Source organism: Bombus bifarius, unplaced genomic scaffold (genome assembly GCF_011952205.1).
Source record: "Bombus bifarius isolate JDL3187 unplaced genomic scaffold, Bbif_JDL3187 scf7180000009145, whole genome shotgun sequence".
In the NCBI taxonomy this organism is placed as follows: domain Eukaryota; kingdom Metazoa; phylum Arthropoda; class Insecta; order Hymenoptera; family Apidae; genus Bombus; species Bombus bifarius.
The window spans coordinates 668,273-686,035 of record NW_022884930.1 but is presented as its reverse complement, the minus strand read 5'-3'; the positions used below and the strand labels follow the sequence as shown (position 1 = coordinate 686,035).

Genomic DNA, 17,763 nt, shown 5'->3' with positions numbered 1-17,763 from the left:
AGCGTGGCCGAGACACGCGCGTGCCGTTCGATGCTCGAAGTGGAACGATCGATCGATCGAACGAACGAAACGGGACGGATGATTTCTGTCGGTCACGGGATTAATGGGGCGAAACAGCCTGTTTATCAGCCGCTTCCTCTCCCCGGCGAAAGTTCTGGTAGGAGGAAAGGGATGTTTGTTTATCGGATGGCACGGCTGGGATCGGGTTATGGGTGTTTATAAATAAATTGACGCTGAACTTGGAGACGGATCGTGATGAGCCGAGTCGCTGTGGCGTTGGGGTGGGTCAGGATGCATGATCGATCGTCCGACACGACGGTGGTTTCATGGTGGAAGGATTTGTTATATGATACGAGGGCTGAATATGAATGTGAGCATCGGTGATGTTCAGAGTGAACGAGAGATAGAGGGAGTGCGAAATAGAGATACGTTACGGTGTATCGGTGTTGGGGTACCTAGTATAGGCATTAAAATATGGTAATGGAAATGGTAGATTGCCAGTGTAGCTAGTCGGTCGCTATCGAACCTTTGTATTCCATCGGTATCAGCAATAGCGACAGTAACAGTGCGATAATTATTTTGTTGCCTTGCGAAAGAGGTAATCGATCAAAGAAACGATTAAATCGTAGGAAGATCGAATAGTGGAGAATACCGAACTTGAAGATTCCACGAGACTTACGAAGTATTGATAAATCGATAAGACGAACCGTTGATACGTAATCCTTTGTGATAAATATTTATGCATATTAAGGAACTATGTATCGAGTCCACAAGTTTCATTTCAAGATGAAAAGTCGTGATGCAAACCGTCGAAAAAGAACAAGGATATATTTAAAGGAGGATAATCCGAGGACGCCCTGTGCGTCAGTTACAAATTACATGCGAGCGTTTCCTTGAACTAGGCGCGAAGTCCGATTTCTGTCGCCAGTGTGTAACAAATATAAATCAGCGGAACTAACGCGAAAGATTGTTTAACTTAAGTAATACTTCTTCTAAGAAAAATCATAATCGTCGAAAGAAATACCGAGAACCATAGTGACAATGCTAATAACTACAGATTTTCGTGCATAATTCATGATTTCTAGAATGTAATGGAAACAGAAAAAAAACATAATGACAGTTTGTATATTTTGATACATTTATGTTACATATCTTCTGTATATTCTTGTTTTCTCGAATTCCCATAAATGCATGAACAGCTGTAGTTTATAATACCGGTTTACCAACTATTTTTTATTTTTTCGTTTAATATACGTTTTAATGTAAAACTAAGGGAATTAGATATTAGAAATGAGAATTTGAGGTTGATGTGACATTGTATTAAGCCGAGAAGGACGGAAGGTTGACCATCTATCGCTATTGTTACAATGTTGAGTCCGGCCATAGAGAAGCAGCTTCAAAGAAGCACGTAGCACGTTGCAACATTTGTATGCAATGACCGTGTCGTCGTGAAAAGGAACGAGCGTCGTGTTTTCCTCCACAGTTTGGTAGTTCTGCACTTTGAGTACGGCTAATGGAAACGTGTACATTGAAGGAATATACACCTGCCTTGCGAAGACTCAATAATTGAATTTACTAATACAAACTAGTTTCGAACACGAAGCTGATTGGTTTTTTGTTACATGTTTACTCGTTTATGGATCGACAAAGTACGTATATTGTTTTTATTCTATGCATGCATTCGAATAAATCCACTCTATCTTATATCTTTATATTTACATACTTACATTTTCCTTTCTTAGAAGAATTTTTCAAGCTTTTATCATTTGGACGTGTTTTCAATACGAAACTATCTTGTACTTACAATTTGTTCCTTTTTGTTTATTACTGATCTCAGCAAGTACGACGGTAGTATATTAATTATTTGCGTATTTGTTCGTGGAGCCTCATATAATCGCGTAATTTCCCATGTATAGCAAAGACTCTACTAGTTAAATATTTTTCCTGACCGCTTCGATCGTCGTCTAATACTTTTGTAAATAATAACGTTAGCGACAAGTTGATGATACGTCTTCAAATTGCAGATTATAGGTAGACATTCTTCTACAAATTTAGTTGTTTCGACCACTCGCGAGAAAGCACGTCAACGGGAGTCGTAAATTCCCGTTACGATTAATCGACGCCACGAAATGATCGATCCACTGATTTCTGTTACGATAATAAGGGTGGTTCGATCGAGGTTACACTGAGTTAACAGGTATAAATTAATGTTTATTTCAACAACTTTGTAAAGAAGGTAATTACATTGACGCGTATGTACAAGTTAAGTAGGTGATTGATTTAAGGATAGAAGCCCGATAATGACACGTTGACTATTCTAACGATAAAGAATAAGTAAATCAAAGCGACGATGCTGTATCGGAGGAAAGCTAGCGATGGGTGTGTCTAACGCAAGGGACCATCGGATTTGTTGATGACAATTTTGGTTAGGAAAGCGAGGGCAATAGACGTTGCTTCTGATTGGATAAAAGAAGGTTGGTGGACTAGGAAGGGTCTTAGCCGCCCTCGATAGAAAGTTGCTAGTGGGAAGTGTCATACGTGAGAAAAACTAACTTTCCCGCGTCTTCCCGTAGTAAACAATAAGCTTTAGAAACGATTCGGTAAAGAGATGTTTGTTCGATCTGAAGGACCTTAGCTAGCAAAGTCCTGAGATTTATAATGGGTCCTTAGGACTATCGAGGGGACGCAGTAAGGATGAGGGGACATCTGGTTCCCACCTTGCCCGTGGAGTGTGACCTGGTCTAGGTAGAGTGTCGCCCGACGTAACATAGTATTTTACGTTAAATAGAATTATCAGGTGTTTAATTTTGCAAAACTTACAGTAAGTTAGAGCTCTACCTGCGCGAAATTCGCCATCACGCGCTCGCCATGAGTTGTATCGCAAAATTCTAACCGAGCCCCGAGTGGTTCGCGGTTGACGGCTTAGCAGGAATTTTATCTGAAGTCGGTAGAGGTCTCCTCCTTTCAGCGAGAGACTTGGAACGCGACTTCTTAGTTTTATCTTCGTGAATAACGATTGGGCGCTTCTTCCAAAATTTGTCATCCTCCTTATGACGTCTTGCTCCACGAAGAACGCCAATTACGGAAATGTAGAAGATGATAAGACAGTAAGAGTCATAAGAAGGACACGAACATTTTTACAGTTATGTTTCCTCAAATAAATCCCCGGTAAATCTTCGGTTTACTCTATCTAAATCCTAGGTTTCTTTAAACAAACGTTGTATTTGCCTCTTAGAATAAAAGCTTACGTAGAAATGTTTAAACGATAAGTTATTTCCAATAACCAGTCAAACGATTTCTCCTATGCATTCCTTCCCCTCTTCTTTTCTCATGAAAGTTCGACAATCACGTGCGTAGTTATCATTCTTTTACGTGCTTGATTTCATAGAATGTTCCATTTGTACATGCGTTCAGTAAAGAGCAAAAGCCTTAGTCCACAGATATCGAACAGAAATATCTTGCTTTCCTTAATAAGTCTTTTACGAATAAATTTCACTAGACATTTTGTTCAAATTTATCGTGATCGATGAATCCAAATGTTTTTTTGTGAAATTTTTACATATAGGAATTGTATTGTAATAAATATAATACGACATTAAAATAGTAATAAAAAGCGATAGACAATGTACAATAATAATAAAAGACGAAGTAAATGAAAACAAACAAATGGAATTTGTTAATAAGAGTCATAAAAACTAACAGGACACGCTCTGTTGAAGATTAATCGAAAGTTGTTTAAAACTCGAGAAGATTCGATAAGAGAAACAGTATCTCCATAATTCTGATAACGTTGATAATCGTTGTCGAACAGAGAAACGATTCGTCGATCGCCCGTTGTTCGCCAAGAGGGGGAAACTCTTACTTCCTACACGTTCACGTACGATTCCCCTGTCATTAACCTGTTGTATTATTAGTGTGGCCAGTGCCAAGCCGATGTGCTTCGGGCGTGTTTCCGGCTGCCAATGAATTTCACGATTTCCCTTTCTAAGCTGCGAGTCGAATGATTCCTAATCCAGGAATAACGGCTATCTGTAGTGAAATTCATAGCAGCGTCGATCAATTCTGTTATTCGCTGATCGTGCGAGAGATCGCGTGAGAGCACGATCGTTTAGCTGTAATTAAAGCGGCGGCGGTGCTTTACGATGGATGTCTCGCGAATAAACGTGCTCGTACGTTCCACAGATTTTAGTCTTTTACTTTTTAGGAACTGGAAATGTCAGGAGAAATTTTCTGGAATTGGACAACACTCTGCTAATAATTTCACTTTCGAATACTTTTGGAATATTTTATAGCATCGGATTTGTAAAATTCCTTATGTAACTTTCCATACGAATTTCCTATGATTACGAATTATTAAAATACAAATTTTTAATTTTTCAATCTCCAAGTTTACAATTTTTTCAAGTTCCGTAAAAATTTACCATAATAACGTTTCAACTTATTTTTACGTGTTTCTGCAATATAATTGCATTGCCATTTTAAAGCATCTTTTACAAACATTTTCAGAAATCCCACGCTGTTCTTATCCGAAATTACAATTGATACGGTCGTACAACCGCGATTTGCAACTTTCTCCATCGTTGGATGATATAAACGTATATGAGATATTATGTTGTTACCGAAGAATTTGATATTAAAGATTTTTGCCCTACTGATTCTATGACCCAGAGACGTTACGTTGGCAAGTGAAATTAATATGCTTGACGAGAGTAGTATGCTAATAGAAATCGCGAATAGTATGCGTTAGCTGTTCAAAATGAAAGTTGTTTTACAAGTTTGCTTGCGTTTTTTTCAAGTAATTAAAAGAATTCTTCAACACGTGCTTCGCGTTGTTATGTATTCATCGATAAATCTTTCTTGCGCATCTATCAAATGTTATTACTTATCGCCCCAGAAAGCCTGTAATTTTATTCCATTAATACCTAATCCTACCATTTTTCTTACGGTTAGTCTTCTTCGGTTTCGAATTTCTTGGAAACCTTCTTCCAAGGAGATTTCGTTAGATGAACGATTCTGGAATCTTTGCTTCAGCGAGCAGCTTATCCAGCCATTAAGCGTCGAGCAACCCTTGAAACTAAATCAACAGCTCGACCACGAGATTACTTGGTTCTGGGAAATCGTTAAACAAAAAGCGAATGGAAATGGATGGTCGATAGATGGGCAGGATGGTCGTGTTGGACATGTTTATTGAAACTTCGATTAGCTTAATGGGAAAGCTTCGTTCGTTTCAATATAATAAGCTGCAATAATAACGTCAGTAGAAGATTAAAATCATTACAGTTTATCAAGTTTTTGCTGTTTCTTCAGTTTTATCGATAGCGTTGCATGATTAAAGCATTTACGCATTTTTCTTAATGATATACAAATTATAGACATGATTGAAAATTATACGATCTTATAATGACTTCTTAGAAGTGAAATTAATATTCAATTCTGTTATGATTTTGCTGTCTTTACGCGAGAAGAATAGACTGCAGATATTTATGCGAGTTTATATTTAATGGATAAGAAATATGTTTTGAAAACTCGAACGATATTTTATCTCAGCTAAAGAAACGGTTCCTACGTAAAAATTTGTTTTGCTCTCTAGATATTATAAGATGTATCTTATTTCGGGGATTTTAAACATCTTTGTTTACTTTCTATACATTATGTAGATTTTTCTACATTTAAATATCTCATAGATGGATAAACGTTCGTAGTTCAATTATTACAAGCGGAGGAACAAAGAAACTGAGATCGTTGGAAATTTTTCGTGACAATGCAGGTGGGATTACTAGATTGGAATATAGCAGCGATCTCATTATTGCAGAAGATTGTTCAATCTCTGTTACCGCAGTATCGCGTATCTCCTTTTACTCAGAAACGGGATTCTTACGACCCAATTAAAGTATAACTCTACAGAAACATCTTACGCGAATACTAATTAAATTGATAAAAACACGTGGAATATTGAAAATATTTGATTATATCTTTTTTTGCTGCCGTTCATTATTATAGTATCATGTGCAGCTTCTTTTTCTGGGGAACAGGTTTATAAGCGGACGTGTTTTGCAGCCCATCTTGGATACTTTATCGAAGATACGCGTAATATCGAAACACGCAGAAACGTTATAAATATCCTATTATATAACATATTTATAGTTTTCCTAGCTTCGATCGTATCTTTGATAGCGCGTTGCACTTTACGACTATATTTCGTGAATATTACAGTTCGTTTATTTAGTTCCTGGAATAGTTTCAGACGAAGAAGCGAACTAAGCTGGTACAACGTTCGCGAAACGTTGGCATCAAGTGTAACGTATTAGGTTGTCCGAAAAATTTCTTTCGTTTCATAAGGTGATAGTAGATGAACAACAATTTCTGCTTTATATTATTTCATTGTATTAGGTAGGATCCATTATATCTGTATTATTATGTTTGCGCGTAATTCGATAATCTAATATAAAACAAAAAACATTGTGCGTCTATTACTTCCTTACAAAAAAGGATAGAAACTTTTCGGACAACCTAATACTATCAAAAGGAAAAATTTGTAAACGAATATAAAGCATATTTTTCTTTTGCTAGCAAAACCATGTTCCTAGGAATTTGCCTTTCTTAATTTTGCTTTTGGTAATACGAATTTATAAAAAGGTATGAAAAACGTTACGTCGTGGATACGTTTGTTTGCATACACGTCCGATTTATTTACATTTCTTGGTGATGTAGCGTGCTATCTACGGTCCACGAGACAAGAAACGTATTGAACTGTAATGGAAAAAGCATCAAACAAGTAGCAAGATAGTGGCACCGAATGACACAGCACTAGATCCTGCAGGAAGCATTGTCAGCCCGAGGAACGTTCGTGCATTGCTGGATCGGTGATTGTGCCACAATCGACGTACAACTTTCTCGCTCGCAGATTTACAAACACGGAAGAAGCTTGAAACCGGCCTAGTAGGTTCTACAGTAGTCGCAGTGTACGCAGGTTCGCGCTAGCGCACGGATCAAGTCACGTCCTTGACAAAGCAGCCCTGCTGAATCAGTGAAGTTACAGTTTGCCAGAGTAAGTACTTTGAAAGCCTTCGAATCCTCGCAGTTGCTTCTAAACCTTACTGTTTACTCTTGTCCTTTGTACGTATCCTTTCTACGTCCCATCGATCCTCGTTGGTTGCTAGGATCCAGTTGGTTGCTAGTTTTCAGTTTCTGGAACTTGCAGGTCTTCCGAAGCTTTTTCATCGAGTGAGTATTAATCGTATTTTTTGATATCTCGGAGTTGTTTGTTAGGTTTTTGTTTGTTTTCTTTTTCTCGAAGCTATTGATCATTGTCGTTTACAAAGTTAGATGTTAATCTCACTGCAGTCGTCGAATTGTTATATGCGAATCTCACCGTCGTCTTGACGAACGAAGAGACCTTAAACGTTGTGACACAATCTACAGGAAAAAATTGACACGAAAAATTACTTAAAATAAGTTAACGATAGAATAACACGATAGTGGAAGATAGTTTTGTAAATTGTTTGGTAAATTTGTCAAGTTCTCTCAAGGATTTAAATAACCCACTGTATGTGAATTGCACTTTCATCCATCGTGAGTCGACTAATCGGTTAACATTCACCTGGATTTTACACACGAGCAAACAAAGAAAAACAGTGTTCGAGGAATGTAATCCCCTGAAAAACTGTCTGAAGAATAAAAGAAGCGGCACGTGAACGGTAGCTGGAGCACAGTGATGCTTTAATGACTCGTTGAACGATTGATAGTTACGTCGTAGTTAACTGGCACGTTTGTAAAAAGAGACGTTGTTGCGGTAACGTCTGCAAGAACAGAGAAAGTAGAAATGAGACGTTCTTAGGCAGACACGTTCAGTGAAATTGCATCAACCAACGTAATGATGAATTATCGCATATTATGTTCCTATATCTAACTCGAGTTGCATATATATCGCTTTTCTATCTTTATTTTAGTTATTATATTTTATCATCTATTTTGTTTATCGCGTCGAAAAACATATATTTTCCACTCAGCTCCAGAATAAATTTCTAACAAATTTTTTTCCAAATATAATTTGGTCTGTTGAACTCTGCGATATATATTTGGTCACGGTACATCCCAGTGGCGAAAACACCTGAGAATAGAGTCGAAATGATTGAAAGATATAACTTTATTGACGCAACAATTACCTCCACGAACTTTGAGCAGCAGCAGCTAGAAACGTTAGAAAACCAATAGAAAACGTAAACGACAAGATTCGTTGAGAAATACCTGATATCGTATTTCTCAGATATAGCTGAATTAAAGACAAGGGAAAGATATCGCATATACGTAAATACAGTTTAGCTAATAAGCGTGAATATCGTTTCGTGATTATATAGTTAATCTGTCATTATGCTAACTTTTGTAATAGCCCTATAGTTGAAAAACGAGGGTTTATCGTATTATGTCATTCCGTAAATAGAATGGAAAGTGGAATTCTTTAGCAAAGATCGTAGATTTCCTGAACAATTATATTTTCATCGCGAAATTACGCGTTACGTTAAATGTTATTTATAGAACGTTGATATAACGAGGAGATAGAAGGTTCAATCGCTAAGATTCTTACTTTTACTTTCTCCTTTCCTTAATATGTGAATCGTAATACACCCACGACAAAAGTCGGGTACGAGGTTGTCGTTAGTGAAAGCACCGAACCGTGGATGCAGCAGGATGACCATGACATGTTTCGTAATCTCGATGACGTATTACCTTTGGACAACACGGTATCGGCATGGCTCGCAACGATCGCTGCAACCGTCGCATGTTGCTAGCGAGTTCACGCATCTAATTTGTTCGTGGCGCAATTCTAACTCTTCCGTGGTTTGTAAACTAAATTTTGTTAGTTGAAAAGTTTTCTATTCTCGGGTTCTTTAATCTCTAAATGGCGAGTGAAATAAAATAGGTTCTTCGAAGCTGATGGAAAGCATTTGGGCGCTAACTTAATTTAAAGATCAAGTAGTTTAGACGATACATCGACGAATTGTGCATATGCAACAAGGATTTTAAAGACACAAGCGGATAGGACTTTTAGTCGTTAGTTCTCTACTGGTTTATACATCTATCCGAGGATTTACGACCGCTAACGTTTGTCAAGTGATCGAAGATGTTCTTTGAACCATAATGTTCATTGATCCGTAGAAACCCAACCATAGAACACTACTCACCACCCACTACCACCGTATCTTCGTCGAGTTTCGCCGTGTCCCGTACTTTTATTTTTGTGCAACCTACGCTTCCTTTCTACCTACGGATAAACGAGGAGGCATAGAAAACGGAAGCTCAGCTTTATTCTCAGTCAGATTTCATTCTATGTTCGCAGCAAGATTCGCTTCTATTACGCTTTTACCTATAAATCTAACTATTTTTAGTTTCCCAGGTAATATCTCACGATGTGCAGCGCAAAGTCTGTCAACCGTGTCTAAGAAATCCTATCCAACCGAACTATCAGCGATCTGTTGAAAGATTGCACCGACCTTGGTGTTGTTTAGTCGTCAGTTACTTCATGCGCTAATGCAGTCGCCAGTGTTTAAAGTCAGCTCGTAACTTTAAACTTTCCCCACGAGAACAAACCGACTGTCTACGATGCCTCTTTGAACAGTAGAGCTGCACGATCGTTAAACATATAACGATCTGATAAAAAATCGCTAACGAGACAACTATACGCGAGAATGGCCTCTTTACAAGTTTTAGAAAGCTAATATAATTTATGAATTGACGTGTATAAGCATAATATTCTCCTTTTAATATACGTTTTGCCTTTTGACGATAATGATACTGTACAGTGATTAATATCTAATTCATACAGTCGGTAAGCTTTTTGCGTGAATCGTTTCTTTCAAAGTCTGTACTCTTTTTTTCTTAAGCAGACTCGAGTACCTTGAACTTTAGACGCTTGTTCGATTTGCGTGTTAAAACAATGATACCGACTCACGGTTGCAAAAGTAATGTCACGACCTTCGAAGTATGATTGTAAATAGATTATACGTGTCTTAAATAGATCTTTCGTGCGCTGTATATGTACAATACGTGCATTGGTCGCTTTCCCTGAAATTTTGCTCGTCGTTAGAACGCGGATATTTATGCGTCTACTTTTTTTTATTATTTTATTTATTGTATTTAAGGATTTAAGGTATAACAATGCACGGTACAGGAAATAACACGCCTCGGTATTCGAAAGTATTCGAACAGTTACACAGAATGCATTATGCGCGTTGTAGGGAAGTTTTTCAAATTTAACGTAGGTTCCGTTTCTTGGATTTCGTTTATAAAAGTATCAACTATTCCGTTGAAATATTTTCATTTACGAATGTAATTTTACGGTATCCGCGATGTATTACCAATCCATTTGAAACCGGCGACGCACGTGTGGAAGAATACACGTTGTCGTTATCGTTATCAGTCAATATTGGAAAATCAATTGAAGGAATAAGACGTAGTAGGAAGAATATCGCAAACTTTACACTGCAAAAGTATAGAGGCGCAGCACTGTGCGAAATGATAAAGTAGTATTGATTTGAAGTAAAGAAAAAGATGGGAAGTCTACGACTATTATCGAAATATTAAATCGTCGATTCCTCGGCATAATCGTTTAATTAGACATCGGTTTCTCGTGTTTATGTGTTTACGAGAAACTCGAAGGTGCAAAAATAGACGGATTTTTGCATATGTAATATGCAAAAATGTGGAAAATATATAGAGTCGCGGTACTTGCGGAGTCAGGGAAACATTTATTCAGATTCTATTTGTTTAGTATGTTCGTAAAAATGAATTTGCGTATGTGTACGTCCGTGATTTAATTATGACGTTACATATATGATACAACCCGTATTTATCGATTAATGATTCTGAGATGTTAATGCGGTAATGTTTTATTCGTTCTCGTAGACGCTATTCAAATAGTTTATATAATAGTAATTCCTCGATTATACTCTTCGTTGTCTATGACTATGCTCGTTCATAAATAGAGCGTAATATTTATTTAAAGAACTATTTTTTCGGAGTAAACGCTTTCACAGCAAAATTATCTTGAAATATCGTTAGTTGAAAAATATGAAAAAATAATGTACGAATTCGAATCGTTCTATGGAGCAGCGTGATCGTTTCTTTTAACATTAACGTTCTCAGTAAGGCCGCAGGTAAGAGGGAAATTGCAGTGTATTTTGAGTCGATGCAACGAGGTCGAACACCTTAGTTGCAGTCAGTTGCATCACCGATCGGCATCGCTGCTGGATCGACTCTCGTATTCGATTTGCGACTCCCATAACACCGCTTTTAAATCTCCTTCTTTCTGAGAAGACCTAGCGATAACAAAAATCCAATTGAAACTGGCCAAAATTTCATTCAGCATCCCGCGACTGTATAGCAGGTGTTTTCGAACAATGTTTTTCCGTTGAACAACTGGCAAAAGCGTTTTTACAAAAAATTCCTGTCGAGTATTCGTTCGTGTCGAAAAAGGAGTTCTACAAAGTCATTCTGTAAAACTGAGAAACCATGGATCGGTCGTAAATCGGTAATCGTTCTCGCAGAGCGCATTTTTTGGAGAGAAAGTTACGTCGATTGTGTTCGAGCCAGGTGAACAGCAACCGATCGAAAGTCTTTGCAGTCGGAACGCGTTGTTTCGTGCAGGAACCGGAAGGATTCTTCGTACACGCATCACGCGATGGGTGATTCACGCTGGTGGCAGTTTCGTGTTTGATACACGTTCGTGTCGATGATAGACGAGGAACGAGTCTTCTCTCTGTGTCATTATCGCTACGACGATTTATCGTTAGTCGAATGCGAAACGAAACGTACGAAGAAAAAAGGAAATTTTATAAGCACGTAGTACCCTCTGATGACGATATCAGAAACTCGTATCGTGTTACTCATTGTTCTTCGAACGATTGATGTATTCTTCTTCGTAATTTCATGCGAACGAACTCGGTTGTAATCTGTCGAGATAATGCAACGTTGGAAATTGGATTTCTTAAACAAATCAGTGGTCGGAAACATCTCAAAACAATTAATACGTGCGATCAATTCGATCTTAGGAGATAATTTCCTAGAGCGAAACCAAAGTGAATAGCGGTGCTTCGAAATATGTCTACAATTCCAGAGCGTCTCAGGTATTTGGGAAATTTTCAAAATTTGTTGATAAAGCGATTCGCTGTCGAAGGACGAGCTAGCCGTTCAAAATAATTCGTAAACGAAACCGAAGCGAATCGAAGTACGTCGAAACGTGTTTCTATCAATCGACATCAAGTTCGTTTCAAATTCTAAACTCGGTTTACCAATTGTCTGAAAGAAAAGCTGGCGGAAAGAGGCCGAATAAGGCAGTGACGAGTGGAAAGAAACGAAACCAGTCGTAAGCTGGCCGCGAATTGCGTACGGTGACTGTTGCGCGCGGCTGTTACAGCCTGCGACCACGCTGTCGAGGTTATCTCTCGATTCGACGTCGCGACGTTAAATTACGTTGATCCTCGAGTCCTGGGCTTAACAGTTCCTCGAGCGTAGTCAAACGTGGATTACGCGAGTCTGTATCATGCCACAGGATACGAAGGACGTGCCGAATGGCAGGATCGGTGTAACCTTGAAGAACGAGCCGAAACCAGGAGCCGAGAGGGAGCTTCTTCTCGAAGAGGATTCGCCGAAAAACGGCGACATCGATGTTGGAAAGTGTTGCAACGATTCAAACGGTATGCCGGAATTCAAGGACGATCAGATCCAGTCGAACGACGAGGAGGTTTGTTTGGATCTTGGAGAACCCTCGCCGGAAGTGATGGAGTACGCCAGGAGAGAACTTGGAGAGACGGACGACGTTAAGTGTAGGACCCTTCAGGAATTAAGGGATATGATTTATGGTAATTATTATTGAGAAAGGGAGATTTACGTTGCCCAAAAGATACAGCGACTGGCGATAATATTTTAACCCTGGTAGAAACATTTTTATAATTTACGTTATGTGCCTCGTATATCGGTAAAATTGTATTGGTTAAAGTTAAAATTTCATTAGTTAAAGAATTGATTAATTAAAATTAAAAGCCGACTGATATTTGTACTTTGTAGCTTTACGAGTACTAAACTTCGAGAACAGTATATTATACTTCATGCGAATATTTATGCAATTTCATATGTTTACGACTATACGTTATGATACATTATACGTAAGAAGATAGATCAACTAGATATTTGTCTTAGTCGCTATACGTTGAATATGTTCTGCATAATGTGTGTGTATATCTTTGCGTTTCTAGCTTGCCATGAAAGAACAAATTTAGTCCATTAATTATGTCATTATTAATTATGTTACTATTATTATTATTATTATTATTAAGAAGATCAAAATAGTTTAGCTCGTAAGAAACTTATACGTCAGTCGGAGGAATAATTAATCGAGATAGCCGAGTGAAAACGCGTTCTTTGTCTATCTTGGGAATTCTTTGTTCGACAGAGAGAGGAGAATGTCTGCCGCACAGGATGGACGATGACTTCTTGATTAGGTTTCTAAGGACGAGGAATTTTAACGTTAACAGGGCGCATAGACTGGTAAGTTTCATTAATATAACGAAACTGATACGATATTTCCTGAGAATTACGTAGTATGGTTGACTGGCCGAATCTTTTTCTCCACTTCTTCGTATTTTCCGAACGCTTTCTTATTAATTTCGTAAAAATATGCAAATCCATGCAATTAGATAAGTAGTTTCCTTGAAATTATAGCGAACATGTGGTATACTTAACACCAATTTATCGACACTGGAATAAGATAATTTGTAGGCTGAAAGAGGTAGCATTCGTAAAACGAGTCCAGCTGCAACAGTTGCATAATCCTGTCAAGGTAACTCAGTCGACTTGCTGCGATCGAAAATGTCTTTCCTCGAACCTATTTCTTTCGAGACTTTTCATTTTTCACGACTCGCGTGCAATTCGTTTCTGATCCATTGATACGATACGATTAAATAATACAATTAATTAATACTATCGTTTGTTTCGATATTTTCCGAATGGCTGTTTTCGAATGGCGGAATCTTTCTCGATCATTAGCGCGTGAATCATTGTATAAACGTGGTCGGCGACACCTTCTTCTCAAGCGATGACAAAAGCAATTGTCAAACAAAGAGACGGAACGAGCTGAACGTCAGCCGATTAGTTAGCTGACTAGGTTGAATCAAAGTTCACTTCGATCGTGAGAAGCAAGAAACTCGCATCCGTCGATTCAAGCGACTTTATTTCCAATGGCCATTCTATTTGCTCAATTATTCGATTTTCAAGTGCTGTAATCCAGATTCGAACGATTCTCGAGAGAGGAGGAAACCATCGAATCTACGAGATTCGATAAGATGGGTAGTCGCGATGTATCCCAAGTTACGACATATCGTTGATTCGTTGAAAGGGCGATATACCTTAGAAATCACCGATAAAGCACATATTCGATAAATGAAAAAAATTCGATTAAGTTAGAAAATTTACTTTTCTTTAAAAGAAGTTGGCGCGATATCACAAAATGAAACGAATTCGTATTTCAGTTTCGCACGTTTTCTCTTCGTGGCCATCGTTAACAGAGTTGATTGCGTTTTCGAGGTCGACCTTTTTCTGTCGACAAACTACGAAACGCTTGAATAATTGCACGGTTTGTACCTCGTCTTCTTTACGGATTAAATCGAACGCTATCGCGTTCGTTTTCTCTCGACGTTCCTTTGAAACGCCATTAATTATTGGTTGGTGTTCGTTGTTTGCTCCGTTTCTATATTTGAGCAACGACGGTCGAGTTTGAACAGCGAGATTAAATTGCAAAGAATCTGTTTAATGCCGCGAGGCGTGGCCGGTGATCTTCCGAAAGGATTTTTGAAGAATTTAGAAATTAAAATTTGAATTTCCTTCGTCATTGGTAGACTACGGATGTTCATGGATTTGCGGAATATTTAAAGGTGCAAAAATGTAGAAAATGCTTGACGCGTTTTAAAAATCACAAATTTTTTATTATTACCGCTTATTCGATAGCAAGACAGTCTTTGCGTTTAATCGAACTTTACGTTCGGAACTCGACTTTAAAGCAAAGATCAGATCTCCTTAGGAACAATATCATTGAAACTTGGTTACAAAATTTAAACATTTTCCAGCATTTACGTTGTTGCGATATCGATTAGAGACTCGAGCAGAAAACGAATTCTAAGTAACCTCAATCGCGAGAAAGCCTCATCATACATATACAGCGAGGAGCATAACTGAATCAATAATCACAGCGTTGATGGCACGTGAAAAACTTGACGACAGTAAATAATGATTTGCACGAAGCTCGCGATTATCGAGTTCAATTACGCTCTTCACCGTACTAACCGAACCGAAAACCGCTCCTGTTTCTCAAAAGATCTTTCGATAGATCGTAAACTACTGCACCTTCAAAGAGGAACATCCGGAGATCCATCAAGATGTGTGTCCACTGGAGATGAAGCACATCGGCGAAGACGACGTGATGTCAGTGCCAGCTTACAGGACGCAGAATGGCAGGAGAATAATGATCTATCGACTGGGAAATTGGGATCCAAGGAAATATGGCGTGGAGGAGATCTTTAAAGCCACGGTCATCATTCTTGAACTCGGAGTTTTGGAGCCGAGAGCGCAAATCCTTGGCGGCGATGTAATTTTTGATCTGGAGGGCATCACTATGGCGCATGCGTGGACTATCACTCCCCAGGTATTTCTTTTTATTCTCTTTATTCCTTCAGGATAACGCTGATAATCGGCCAGATGATAATTGGCGCTGTACGAGAACGAAAGAGAAGGGGAAACGAGAATCGAGCACTCGATTAAACGAAACTCAGTCGCGGAAGAAGCATCTAAATCCGAGAGCAAGATATCTTAGCTACCGGTATCGATCTGCTTTCAGCGTTCTTGAAACTTAAACCATCTATAACGTCCTTGAAACTAATCGTCTCTCATTTTATCCGGCGACCTCCTGTTACGTTTATTCATCCCGGCCGAATATCCGGTGAAGTGGTAGCTGTGTAAAGGCGGCACTAATGGTGTCCTTGAAACTTCAACAATTCGCAAAGTTCTCGACACAGATCTTCTTCCGTGCAGCCACTAACTTCTTCGTCGGACCCCGATCCTTCGTCTAGTCGTTGGTTCGACGACGGAGAAAGATAACGTTGTACGACAACGCGGAAGAATCGAGAACTTGCAGGTGGCCGAACTTTGACGTCACTTTTCGATCATTTTTCCTACTGTTGCAAAATCATTACAAAATATTCCTTCGCATCTTTGTCCCTTGCATTGGAGGATTTATCGTCACTGAGAAGTTCCAGATACGAGATCGTCGCTATTTAAGTAAATGTCAACATTTGACCGATACTACTTCAAAAATTCAATATTCTTAAAAGTAAGAGGATCGTGTCTTAAATCTTGGTTTAGTCCAGTTAGTATGCAGTGACTGGAGCGTTTCAATTTTAGAATGTCAATTGCCGGTTTATTCCCTCGCATTAACTCTTCTCACAAACATCTCAATATCGATAAAGAGCATAGAATTAGGAAAATCTGCAAATCTAAAAGCCGTATTATCGTCGCGGTACTTTTGCACGATTGAGCTGGAGAACGTAGCTGAAAGCCGGCGTTAAAAGGAAATCCACTTTATCCTCCTCGAAATCTCGAGATATCTTACTGTTTCGATCAATGCAATTCCAATGTAAGCTTGATCAAGTTAACAGCTCATTGGGCAACGATAAATTGCAGTAAATCATCGAGTTTCGAATGTTAGGAGATACGCGAATGTATCGAGTGTTGGAGATCGAGCGTGAATAAATTTCATCTGAAACGAGGATGAAAAAAAAGAAAAAGATAACGATTTGAAATAATAAATCATTGTATTTATTTCTAACAACCATTTTATTTCTCTTTCGAAAGTATAGCATAGGAGTAAGAAACGTATTTAGCTAAATGACCGTGATGTAATCGTAAAAAATGAATTTTTAACAAATTCAATAATCATCGATCTTCTCTTTCTGTCTTCGCTAGGTGGCCAGTATGGTGGTAGCTTTGATAGTGTCAGCGTTCCCAATGACGACCCACGCTATACACATCCTCCATCAATCCTGGGTATTCGACGTGATGTTCTCGGTATTTAAGCCACTTCTGGACGTGAAGATGCAGAACAAGATCTTCTTTCACGGTAGCAACATGGAAAGCCTTCACGAGCACATCTCACCGTTCCATTTGCCGAAGAAGTATGGCGGAACCAGGGAGGAATTGGCTTACTACAAGTGGATAGACAACCTCAGCAAAGTCCCTCAAATCGTCAAAGAGATGAAGCAAGTCGGCTACATAGTCCCTGAGGAGATACAGAAGCAGTTAGACCAATTGGTCGAGGATTGAATTAGGATGTGCCTCAGGGATTCCTGCGTTGCCAGTTCAATATTATCTTCCATTCTTGATTAACAGTAACTATGTACGTTTCATGGTCATTTATAGACACGTCGATCCAGTTAGGATTTGGCTTGACTCTGTTTTTTTTTTATTTCGTTTACTTTTTTTTTTTATATCATCGTTGCTTTAACGCGTTTCTTCCCTGTCAGAGGATACATTTCATTTAGAGTAACTATCACATTAGACGCAACTGAAGTATTGTATATTTTATAATCGATATTCCATTATTACGTTCGTTCCACGACTTCCTATATTTTTTACTATTTAGTGGTCACCAAGTACTTTCCACTATAGTATTGATTAAACGTTTTAGAAAAATCACTCTTCCTTCTTCTCTTTCGCCGAATC

The 17,763-nt window shown here is 38.5% G+C and overlaps 1 protein-coding gene and 1 long non-coding RNA gene across 6 annotated transcripts; both read left to right on the top strand.

Moving 5' to 3' along the window:
- Positions 1–68: 68 nt before the first annotated feature.
- On the top strand, positions 69–3,546 carry LOC117214060. Of its 3 annotated transcripts, XR_004488770.1 has the most exons (4): positions 69–1,649; positions 2,025–2,197; positions 2,272–2,474; positions 2,574–3,546. It is a non-coding gene; the product is annotated as an uncharacterized LOC117214060 (long non-coding RNA). The 3 variants fall into 3 exon arrangements; XR_004488771.1 differs by having other exon boundaries at positions 2,291–3,546; XR_004488769.1 differs by having other exon boundaries at positions 2,272–3,546.
- Positions 3,547–6,925: 3,379 nt separating this feature from the next.
- Positions 6,926–17,736, top strand: LOC117214056 (alpha-tocopherol transfer protein-like). Of its 3 annotated transcripts, none has more exons than XM_033459889.1 (5): positions 6,926–7,048; positions 12,548–12,857; positions 13,448–13,542; positions 15,377–15,691; positions 17,008–17,736. In XM_033459889.1, the coding sequence occupies exons 2-5, from the start codon at positions 12,695–12,697 to the stop codon at positions 17,362–17,364; spliced, it is 930 nt and encodes a 309-aa protein (XP_033315780.1). In that variant the 5' UTR covers positions 6,926–7,048; positions 12,548–12,694; the 3' UTR covers positions 17,365–17,736. The 3 variants fall into 3 exon arrangements, with proteins under 3 accessions (XP_033315780.1, XP_033315782.1, XP_033315779.1); XM_033459891.1 differs by lacking the exon at positions 6,926–7,048 and adding an exon at positions 7,208–7,224; XM_033459888.1 differs by lacking the exon at positions 6,926–7,048 and having other exon boundaries at positions 12,152–12,857.
- Positions 17,737–17,763: the final 27 nt, after the last annotated feature.